Raw genomic sequence first — 11,625 nt, 5'->3', positions numbered from 1 at the left:
AAAAAAAAAAAGAAAAAGAAAAGAATAAAAAACAAAAAAGGAAAGAAAAAAGCAGAATTAGAAAAGAAAAGGAATAGAATTAGAAAGAGAAAATGGAGCCGCTGCTTTAAAAACCAGCAGCCTTCCTTTACAACGTGAAATCCTGTTGTTTTCCCTTGACTGCAAACAGAGGAATCTATTAAAATTTTATTAGTTGATTATTTTAGCTTTCAAAGTGAACACTCAGGAGACCTATAGTTCCTCAAGATCAGTTTTTGTCCTTCTGAAAATTCCGTTTTTAATCTCCAAAGCCAGGGTGCAGCAGGCACCAGGGCCGCCTCGCGTTGTCTGATCCTGATTTTTCTGACTGCATCCCGGCAAGCAGGAAGGTGGCACATGGAGTCTGACTGCCTGTAATAAGATGATGATTAGAAAACATGAATTATCCCGGCTGGTTTCATGTCCAGCTGCTAACTGAATTTCCTAGAAAAAGACTTTTGGTCTCAGTGTGGTGCTGTCAGTCAGACGGTGGAAAAGCAGTTGGCATGAAATTTAATTTGGGATTTCTTTTTTTTTTGGAGGAACTTATGGGTAAAAGTAATATCTCACCTCACACGTTTGATAAACAGTCGTGGCAGCAGTATTACTTAACATATAGGCACCATAGGGTTTCAGTAATTTCCATGTGAACTACTCAGGTACAATCAAAACAAATATGCTTTATCCCTCTACTGTGTGGAAGGCACTAGGCTAGACATGCAATGACACCTTGCCCATGGTTCCCATGTCAAATAGAACTCATAACCAGGGAGTGGGAGCGAGACAGAACAGGTAAGAGTTTCAACTGTGACAAAACATATTAAGACTAGTAATTATCAAGGGCTGGGCGCAGTGGCCCATGCCTGTAATCCCGGCACTTTGGGAGCTGAGACTGGAAGATCACTTGAGGTCAGGAGTTCCAGTTGAGCCTGGGCAACACTGTGAAACCCCATTTCTACTAAAAATACAGAAATTAGCTGTGCATGGTGGTGCATGCCTGTAATCCCAGCTACTTGGGAGGCTGAGGTTGGCGAATCACTTGAACCTGGGAGGCAGAGGTTGCAGTGAGCCAAGATTACACCACTGTACTCTAGCCTGGGTGATCGAGTGAGTGAGACACTGTCTCAAAAAAAAAAAAAAAAAAAAGTGTTATTACCAGCACATCAATAATAATAATAGGAGCTATGATGTATAAAAAGATTCCCTGAATCAGGCTCCTTTTTAAAATTACAGCGTTATATAAAAATAGTTCATATAACATTAAGTTCACCCCTTGAAAGCGTGAGATCCAATGGTCTTTAGCATATTCACTGAGTCATGTAAACATCACACTGTCTAACTGCAGAACATGTTCATCATTCCCCCCCAAAATTCTGGACCTATCAATAGTCACTCTTGATGCTTCATGGTCCCCATGAGCCAGGCTCTTGAATGTATTATTTTCTCTAATATTTAAGGCAATCCTATAAAGCAGATAACATGAGCCCACTTCACTAATGAGGAAAATGAAGATGAGAGCCCCAGGTCACTGTAGGGGGTAGAATAGTGCCCCGTCCCCTGGAAAAGACATGTTTAAGTCTTAATCTCTGGACCTGTAAATGTGACCTTATTTGGGAAAGGGACTTTGCAAATGTAATTCAATTAAGGATCTCAAGATGAGATTGTGCTGGATTAGGGTGGGCCATGAATCTAATGACACATGTCCTCAACTGAAGAGGAGATACACACAGGCAGGGAAGAAGGCCAAGTGAAGAAGAAAGCAGAAACGGGAGTGACAGCTATGAGTCAACGCACATCCAGCGATGGCCAGAAGCCACCTGAAGCCAGGCGGGAGACGTGGAAGTGATTCTTCCATAGACCCTGCAGAAGAAGAAACCAGTCCTGCTGACCCTTTGATTTCAGGCTTCTGGCTCGCAGAACAGTGAGAGACTAGAGTTCCATTGTTTGAAACCATTCAGTTTATGGCAGTTTGTTAAGGGAGCCCTGTGAAACAAACACAGCCATACAGCTGAGCGGCAGAGCCAAGACATCCCAGTCGGGACCTGGCTCCTGGGCCTGGTCACTTGTCCTCATCACACTGGATGGTCGGCCTCCTCTGCAGGGTCACACACAGCACTCATGCTGAGGATGACCTTCCAGGCTGATGGATGACCTTCGAGGTCCAGGCTAGCCAACCCTTCTTTCAGGATCCCCAGCATCTGGGGCCCTTCTGCAGAATTCCTCACGTGGTTTTGTGCAACCTGCTTCCTGTCACTTGCAACATTTTATTCCATTGATCTCTGGCTCCCTTTACACACCCAGGAAACATTTTCCTTATTTCTGTTGTTTTTCTCAGAACCGGCACTGCAACGGGCATGGTCACACGTGACCAGTAGGTGAGTAAGTGATCACTAAATATTTGTGGGACTATTGTACCAGCATCAGACTGAATTAGTGGTTTTGACATGTGAGCCATGGAGAGCCCTGAGGGGCTGGAGTGCAGTGGGTTGGTGGGATCTATGTTATGATTAAGGAGTGTTTTTGAAATATGACCTTCTAGAATGTGCAACATGGTGATGAAGGGAGGGGTAGAGATGGAAGTGGGGGAGGCAATTTTCAAATCTAAGAGGGTGTTTGAACGAGGATGGCGACAGAAGAGAGGGATGAAGGTGCTGCCACAGGGGAGAGAGTGCAGGGCCTGGGTGGCTGAGGTAGGTGACAGAAATCTCCCTGGGGTCAGGCTTATCGGCTTGGGATGGTGTGGACCTTCTGGACAAGAGGTCAGGTAGACAGCCAGTCTGGGGACCTACCCAGAGGAGTTTGATTAAGACGTCCTGAGTTTTGAGTGACAGTGGGGCCTGGGGAGAGCTGAGAGACTTGACCTTGGGTGTCCTTCAGAGTAGATGGCACCTGCAAAACCACCGTGGCTTCCTGGGGCCTGTGCGTCAAAGCCTCTCACTGACTCACACACGTGTCCAACAAGATTCCTGCAAACAGCGGAGGTGGGCTCCCAGGGATGGCTCTCACAGGAGTTCACCCAGAAGTCCAAAGACCTCCATGGGAGGAAGCAGAAGGGGAGCAGTGTAGAAACCTGGCTTGAGACATCTGGCCAGAGGTTGGAGGAGGCCAGGTGGCCTAGTCAGGCAGATGCTGGCGGAGCAAGGGCCACAAATGCAAAGGTGAAGGTCAAAGTGGTTTTACCTCCATTCCATGGCAATTTCCTCCTTCATATGATCTACTGCACTTTAAATAGTTTTTAAAAAGTGGATTGGCCAGGATGACGGTTTATGAACCGTCTGACCTTTGGGAGAGCCCATCTATTCCTGCACTATTTCCTGAGTACTTGTAACATGCCAGGGTCTAGGACATAGCTATGTTGGGGCACCTGGTCCCCGCCTGCCTGGAACTCCCAGTCTAGCAGACAGGAAGGCCAAGGCAAGGCCATGTCCATGCACCTGACCTTCTGGGGCGTTAGATCCATACACTGCAGTCCTTGTAGCATAGCAGGTGCTGTGTAAATATGTGTTTATATCTCTGTCTAAAGGCCCCTCGTAGAAGGAGGCATGGCAGTCACCTAGGCATGGGGCAAGGAAGGACAGGGGCCATAAGACAGGAACAAAAACACGTATTCCCAAGGCACCTGCTCTGCTCCGAGAACTGCAATGTCTGAGAAAATGCATGACAGCACACGGCTGAGCCAGATGGCGAGGAGATGGCGACACCAGGGGAGGCTTCTGGGAGGAGGAAGCAGTGATTGACTTGGGCCTTGAGGGAAGGTTGGATATTTCAAAGTCAAAAGGGAGAGCAGGGAGTGGTGTCCCCCAGGCATGGGGGCAGCACGATGCATGTGGGGCATGCTCTGGAAACAGCCAAAAAACAGCATGGCCGGGAATAGGGTGGTTTCCTCGGGAGGGAGATGGTGGGACTGGAAAAGGTTGGATTCAAATTGAGCAGGAGGTTTAGCTGAACACGTACGGACCTGGGGTCAGCCAGGCTTGTGTTTAAGATGGAGTTTTGCCCACTATCACTGAGAGGCTGGGAGAAAGTCACTTTCTCTGTCTCTGCTTTTCACCTGTAAATCAAGGAGCATGATATCTGCTCGTGGCTTTTGTGAGCTTCCCAGGTGGACAAGGAAAGGTGTGGTGCCAATGCAGGAGAGGCCCCTGTCTGCAGCTGGGATGAGGAGCTGGTCCTGACCTGGGGATACGGGGATGGGGCAAAGGGCTTTGTGAGGATGGCAATTTCAAGGTGCAAAGTGCATGACAGCAGCGCTGGGGGTTGGGGAACGAGCTCCAGCCCCTGAGGGTGCCGTGCCTGAGTCGGCTCCTCAGGTGACAATAACACCTGTCCCATCCTCATGAAAACAGGGAAAAATAAAGTGACAAATAAAGTATGAACAACCCCAATGATCAGCCCCACCCCCACGGAGTGGGTACGCATGTGAGTGTGTGGTGTGCGTGTGGGAACGTGTGCAAGTGGGCACACGTGTGAGTGACTGTGTGCACACCTTGTGCTCAGGTGTCTCCGACCCCATCTAAAAAGGAAAAAACTATGATTACAAACAGTCTCTAGTGCATGATCTTATCCGGAAACCACTTTCTCATCTAGCAAGTTTGCTTGGCTTGGGTCTTTGAAAGCACAGGTGGGCCCTTAAGAAATTCAGCTTCAGTTGAGCCTCTGTGCCTGCAGGTGAGGAAAACTTGGGGCTCACTCCCACAGCAAGAGCCCATGAGACTCCTCCTGCCAGACCCCTGAGTCCCACTGAGAGGGCGGAGCAAGAGAACCAGAAAAATAAGGGAAAGACAACCTTTTCCCTCCAGGAGCTCACGCTCCAGCCAGAAGCTGAAGGGGTAGGCACTTGGCATTTAGGAACAAACTCAGAAGAGAGGTGCATGGCTGTTTTGATGCCCCAGCAGGAGCATGACAGGGCTGGACGTCTGTCCCATTACAAGGTACAGTAAGTCAGTTCCTCTGGGCCAAGAGCTGGATTCTCTCTCCATCTCAGCAACAGTTTGATGCCTGCGCCCTGCAGAGCTGTGGATTATCTGACACTCACGGCAGTGTCCCCAGGCTTCCTGGCTGGCAGGAATGAGAGGCACCAAGCCATGAGAGCAAATGGGGGACCAGAATGTAAATGGGGGAGGAGAATCACAAGCACTGCACCAAAACCGTATTTACTGGGAGTTGCGCATCGATGGGAGACATACGACACGGGACAAAATTAGCGTATGGCCTCGACTTCACATTCAACTTGGAGTCATTTCAAAGTAAGAATCAACTCCACGGCTGAGCTCCTTTTTATGACCTATTTTCAATGTTGCACTTCATTCCCCCTATTCAAGAGCTGTCTCCTCTTCAATGCCCCTTTCTACTGAGATCTTTATGCTGTTTTTCTCTCCATATCCTTTTCGCTTCAAGCTTCAAATGATGAAGAGCAACTTGTTGGGTTCCCTGCTGCTCACTGATGATCTCGTGTTTCTGAAGCAATGTGGGATGTTCTTTCTCTGCAAAACTGGAATCTACTGGGCTGTAATTAATATGTCTTCTAGGACTCCCAAGCTTCCCTCCACATTCCTGGATCTTAATGTGTTTTTGGAGCACACCACGTTTAATACAATGTTTAATCCCTGTTTTCTTTCTTAACATCTACCAGGCTGGTGCTACGCTAGGTGCATGTTCTTCCCCTTTATTTCCAGTCTTAATCGATTCTTCTGTCAGTGAGCAGTTGATCGAATACAGCTTCCCCTTGCTCCGGTCTGATTCTTGACTTGAAAGATCATAAAGTTGACTGCACAGCTCTGGAATTTCTCTGTTGATGCACGGTCTGCTGCTTTTGTAACAACAGCACAAAGATTTGGGAAGTCAGAATTCTCAGGAGCTCCCGCAACGAGGAGTTCATTAGACCCACATAGCGTTCCTCGCCACTGTTCCCATTCCCTCTTGGTGGTTGATACCAGACGATGCAGCACTTACTCTTCTGACTTTTCCTGAAATTCCAGATGCTACGATTTCACAATATTCTTTTCTGCCAAATGATGGGTCTGTGCCTGCTCCTGGGGATGGGAGGTGAACGTGAAGACTCAGACATGACAGAGTCTGGCCAGTGAGGTCATCGCCGCCATGCGGAAGGAACTGGCATCCTGACAGCTGCCCGCACTTTGTGGGAGGCTGAAAGAGCGAAGGCAGCGTGCCTGGCACAGAGTGACAGCAAGGCCGGCCTGGAAAGAGGGATGGAGGGTCGTGACCGAGTGGCAAGGCCAACCCCTGTGGGAGGATTTGTTTTGCTTGGATATTACTCCAGGAATACTTCCTCAGTTGTTGCTCTAATGAGTTAAAGTCACCGGTTTATAAGTTGTTTTATTAAGGTTAATAGGAGCTATTAGGAACACCTGGGAGATAACCCTTTTCTCTTTGCCTGTCAAGAATTTGTTAGCCCTATAAAGATAACCCAACAATTATCCAGCCAATCCTGGATGTTTCCATTGATGGCTGATCTCAGTCGTCAATGACTTAAAATTTCTTCATAATTGTTGCTGGAAGAGGCCTATTTGTTTCTGACTGTCCCTGGCTCTCAGCTGTCTTTTTTTTTTTTCTGGCAAAAGCTCACTGAATTTCTTCGGTACATTCACCCCTTCCCTGCTCCCTGCCTCAGGGGCCCTGGGTGAAGTTTTCCTTCAACCTGGTCCAGGGTATAGGCCCATAACCTGTTTGACCAGGCCACTGAGCTCCACACTGGCCACTGTGATTGTTACACAGATGAGCAAGTGGCCCAGGCAGAGCCACTGAGATGTGTTAGATGACCTCCACCGAGCTTGGAAGAGAGACCCTCATTCTTCGACTTGCTTTTGGAGCATGGAAACCTCATGCTGCCAGCAATCCCTTTGTCACCAACAAAACAAAACAGAAACTGCCTACGATGGACTAAATGTTTATGCACCCTGCATTTTCATACGTTAGAGCCATAGCCCCATGTGGTGGTATCAGGAGATGAGGCCTTTGGGAGCTGATTAGGCTTAGATGAGATCATGAGGGAAGCCCCATGATGGGATCTGTGCCTGTATAAAGGACACCAGAGCTTCCTCCCTCAGTGCATGCACAAAGAGAGGTCATGTGAGCACACAGCAAGCTAATGACTGCCAAGAAGCCAAGAAAAGAGGCCTCAGGAGGAAATCTATCTTGTCAGCACATTGATCTTGGACTTTCCAGGCTTAATAACGGTGAGAAATAAATTTTTAAGGTTTAAGCCAACCAGTCTATGGTATTTTGTTTTTGCAGCCCACGCTAAGATAGTGCCTGAGAATGAAACTAACACAGAAGAAGGCAGAGGCTTGAGATAGAAAACAGACCCTGATCATATTAGTTAGGACTCTGGATCCAGCCTGGAGCCATGCCTGGACTTTTCAGTAGCACAAGCCTATCTCCATGTTACTTTGGTTTTCTTTAAGTCAGTTTGAATTAGCTTTTCTCTTTTTTTACATACATTGGCCTTCAGGCCAAATTGAAGGCTGAAAATACCCAGCCTTCAATGCATGATCTTTGAACTAAGAGGTCCCCCTTTCAGGCCCCAGAGAGGCACAATAGTCAAGTGTGGATTTCCCTTCCCAAGCGTGCGTGGTCTTTACTGCCAGGGCCTTGTGTGTATCTGCCCTGGTCCCTACAGAAGCAGCATAGCTTTGCAAGGCATTTTCCCAAGAGTGCTGCATAAACACACTTTGATGACTAGTCCAGTCCGAGAATCAAAGAACAAAGACTGTCTCAAGGTGCTCCCTGGAGGTGGGCACAGGGCTTGGCTTCCCTAGAGGTCACTGCATTTGTTTATTGTTTCTCCCCTGGCACCCATCTAGGGGAGAAACAAACTCAAACTTTGTTTGAACATGCAAACTTCCCACCATGCAAACTTCCCACCATGCAACCTGGGGCTCAGAGAGGCCCGGTGACCTATGCGTTGTCACACAGCTAATTCACCACCCTATCATGTTCTCAGGTGAGAACACGTAGCATCTGAGGTGAAGGCAGGGGGAGGCCAAAGGACATCTCATCACCTTCGTGACTCCTGGTGATCCTGTCTTTCCACTTCGCTTCTGACCTCATTTCTTCCCACTGCCTCTCTGTCCCTGTCCACTCCGGTCACCTTGCTGCTTTAGGACTATCCCAGGCATCCTTCTGCTTCAGGAGTTTGCACATGCTCTTCTCTCTGACATGCTGTCTACATCATCTAAAAGACTCACCTCACCTCCTCCAGAGCCTCCCTGACTACCCACTGCCTTTCCTGTCCTCCGTCTCAGCTTTGTCTTCCCATGATCCTTGGCGTCGTGTATCTTACTATGCCCTCTGTCTGTCCCTGCCACTAGTAAGTGCTCCAGGAAGAACATTTTTTTTTTTCAGTGCTGTGCCCCCAGAACCTGGAATTGGCAATGAGGAAGCACTCAAGGAATGTTTTGGGAATGAATGAATAACTGGAGAGAAATAAAGTCAAACCACAAGTCACCTCCTTCACTTTTCAGAGGAGCAGACATCTTAAAGTTCAATTGTGTTGTATAAATAGAATATAAAAATGCTTTTTAAAAATAATGCAGGTATGCAGAAATGTGTGTGTGTCCATGTGAGTGTGTGTGCTCATTCAGTGATCTGGGTCTGTACCGGCTGACCTGGAGAGACAGATAGGGTCGGGTAACAAAAGAAAGCTGTAGAATGATGTATATGACATGACTCTATGTTTATAAACAAATACACACCCCAATCTCTGACTGTGTGTTTACATGTACCAGGGATGAGAAAGCTGGGAGGGGAATCCCCAGCTTGCATTTTGATCTGAGTAAGACTGGGACAGGATGAGGAGGAAGGGGAATAGCTTTGTGTACATATTTTTAGGTGTGAGTACGTGAAAGGACCAATGCTGGTAAATACTCAGAAATAGATGTACTAAGCAATGGGGAAGCTGTGAGCAAAGAGAACTCTCATTGAACATGCAAACTTCCCACCATGCAACCTGGGGCTCAGAGAGGCCCGGTGACCTATGCGTTGTCACACAGCTAATTCACCACCCTATCATGTTCTCATTGTCTGCTCCTGGAGCAGAAGAGAGGGCCGTGAAAAACAAACTGGTAGGTGTGTTGCTGTTGTGTGTGTGTTGTGTTGCATGCATTCTCATCCTCCATGATCCCACACAGAACCCGCAAAGATGTCGCAGGAACTGCTGATGCACAGAACGTGATTCTGCTTTTTAACTCAAGCAGGTATATTTTTCCAGGCCTTCTCTCTCTTCCCTCCCATGGAACCATGCTTTGGTGCCATGGGTCAAAGTTACCCAGGACTCCGAGGATATACTTAGTTCAGAAACTCAATAAGTAAATTCAGCAAAAAGTCTGAAGCAGCTGGAAGTTTATCAAACAAAATGATCTTCCTGGGGAGCACATAAGAGCTAGCCAATGGGTAATTACTGTGATGCGGAAGGAAGGGGCTCTGAGTAACACCTGGGGTTGACTTCTCTAGCAAGGGAAGGTAATTGCTTCCTGCATCGTGCCCATAGCATAGTGGCAACCCCCCTGCCAATCCATGCCTATATTCAACTCACCTTGGTGGTTGTTAAATTACTTTCTTTACTTTGTTTCCTAATGAGAGGAGGCCCTTTAAGATTTATATTAAGCTAGCAGCTTCAATATTAGTATGTAACGTTCTATCTTTCAGCACTGGGAATTATAAAACATCAGAGCCGCATAAATGGAAAATAATTCGGCTGGGCTCAGTGGCTCATGTCTGTAATCCCAGCCCTTTGGGAGGCAGATCATGAGGTCAGGCAATTGAGACCAGAGTGGCCAACACGGTGAAACCAAGTCTCTACCAAAAATATAGAAAAAAACTAGCTGGGCATGGTGGCACGCACCTGCAGTCTCAGCAACTCTGGAGGCTGAGGCAGGAGAATCGCTTGAACTCAGGAGACGGAGGTTGCAGTGAGCCGAGACTGCGCCACTGCACTCCAGCCTGGAGTGAGACTCTGTCTCGAAAATAATTCACAAAATGCTTGGATGTTGAAACTCAGCGGTTCAGTCGCTCTCACCCCACCAGGCCTGAGAACAGCACTGAAAGAGGGGTCATGAACGTGAGGCTAAGATCCTGGGTGGCTATGCTCTTGTAAGCAGTGGAGTGAGGGCCTGTGTGCTCTCTTGCCCAGGTGGAGGTGCAGCTGAGCTGGGAGTGCCCATCGCTCATTCTCATTCTCAGTACTTTCGCACGAGCAGGAAAAGACAGACGTTACTGGAGTAGATGGATGAAGGCTAGAGCCACCATGATCGTGACCACTTACCTGAGACCAGAACAGGTGCTGAGACTGACCACCGAGTCTGAATATCCCCGCACATGTCCATGGTAGTAACAGTGACCCTAAAGGGGAGGAGGGGAGAATCCAGTTCAGTTATAACATATTTTTGCCCACGTCTAATAAATCAACTGCCTCTAATCCTCTCCACTTGTTTTTAGCTATACGCTTTTCTTTTGCATAAAATATTGTTCTACCACCTTACTATTTAATGCGAAGCCCAAAGTGACCCAGCCTGGATCTATGAAGGGAATATCTGACTTACTTAGAGATTACCAGTAGGGGTCTTTAAATGAACCCTAGTTTCACTCTTGTCTCTCTGACACCCTACAGGAGAGTTCTGACACAAAATGTTTTACAAAATCTAGCAGCAGAACAAATCACGTTGACATTGCCATTTTTCCCTCATGTAAATTGTCTTTCATAATGAGATGAAGAACTATAGGGGGTATTTAAGCACACTGTGAAATGTAATAAAACAAGGCCTAAATCTGTGGCTTACGAAAACAGGAAAGCAGATGAGAGGAAGTGGGGGTGAAGAAGGAAGGAGGGACCCTCACTGAATTACCCAGTTGAGAGCTGAAAGTCTATCTCAGCAGGAAAGAAAAATAGGAAGGTCTTCTAAGTCTAAGACAGAAGTTCCCGTGTGTCATGCCTGCACTATTCTATTCTTTGATAATGTCACAGCTTAAAAAAAAGGAAACACAGCACAGACACTTCCTTAGTGAAGATAGGTGTCAGTCTGGAATCAAGGTTAATTTTTATCATTGAGCAAAGGTTATGCTGCAGCCCCAATTAAGTGGCAGACTGGCAAGAAGTGGCTTGAGTATACCCAGTTCTCCTCACCCAGGTCCTCTAGATGCCAGCTGGGTGCAGGTCCCTGCAGAGAAAGGTACATGTATCTTCTCAGGGGAAAGAGCAGCTCGGGTTTCAGCCCGTCCCTACTGCACCCTCCTCAGTGCCTGGCTCCTTCCTGCCTGACAACGTCATGCACTTTGTCCAGGGCAGAGCTTGGTGTCCAATTGTTCTGCCCAGCAAAAGCCATCTTGACTTTGCTAAGAAAAAGCACCAGATGCAATTGAGTAATGAAGGAAACTAGACACCACCACGGAAAAGGGGCTAAGATGGTCTCTTGGTCTCAACGTACATGACAAAATTCTGGGATCACCTAAACGGCAATGAAAGGAGGATGATGGGGTTAAGGAGCCACAGGGACATGTATTATTCTGTTGGGCTTTGTCTTTATATACTCAGGATATTAATATTCTGCCTGTTATTATACGGGAAATGTCTTTCAACTTTGCTTATGATAT

The 11,625-nt window shown here is 47.3% G+C and overlaps 1 protein-coding gene across 1 annotated transcript in view; it reads right to left on the bottom strand.

The window, feature by feature from the left end:
- ADAM12 (ADAM metallopeptidase domain 12) overlaps positions 1 to 11,625 on the bottom strand; it is a 368,998-nt gene that overhangs the window by 113,406 nt on the left and 243,967 nt on the right. Inside the window, exon 5 of the mRNA XM_017537897.2 lies at positions 10,301 to 10,377. Within this exon, the coding sequence (XP_017393386.1) occupies positions 10,301 to 10,377 (77 nt within the window). The remainder of the gene's footprint in view (positions 1 to 10,300; positions 10,378 to 11,625) is intronic.

The sequence above is a fragment of the Cebus imitator genome, unplaced genomic scaffold (genome assembly GCF_001604975.1).
Source record: "Cebus imitator isolate Cc_AM_T3 unplaced genomic scaffold, Cebus_imitator-1.0 Scaffold107, whole genome shotgun sequence".
Lineage (NCBI taxonomy): Eukaryota > Metazoa > Chordata > Mammalia > Primates > Cebidae > Cebus > Cebus imitator.
Note: the sequence above shows the minus strand (reverse complement) of the source record. Positions and strands in the feature narration are given on the sequence as shown.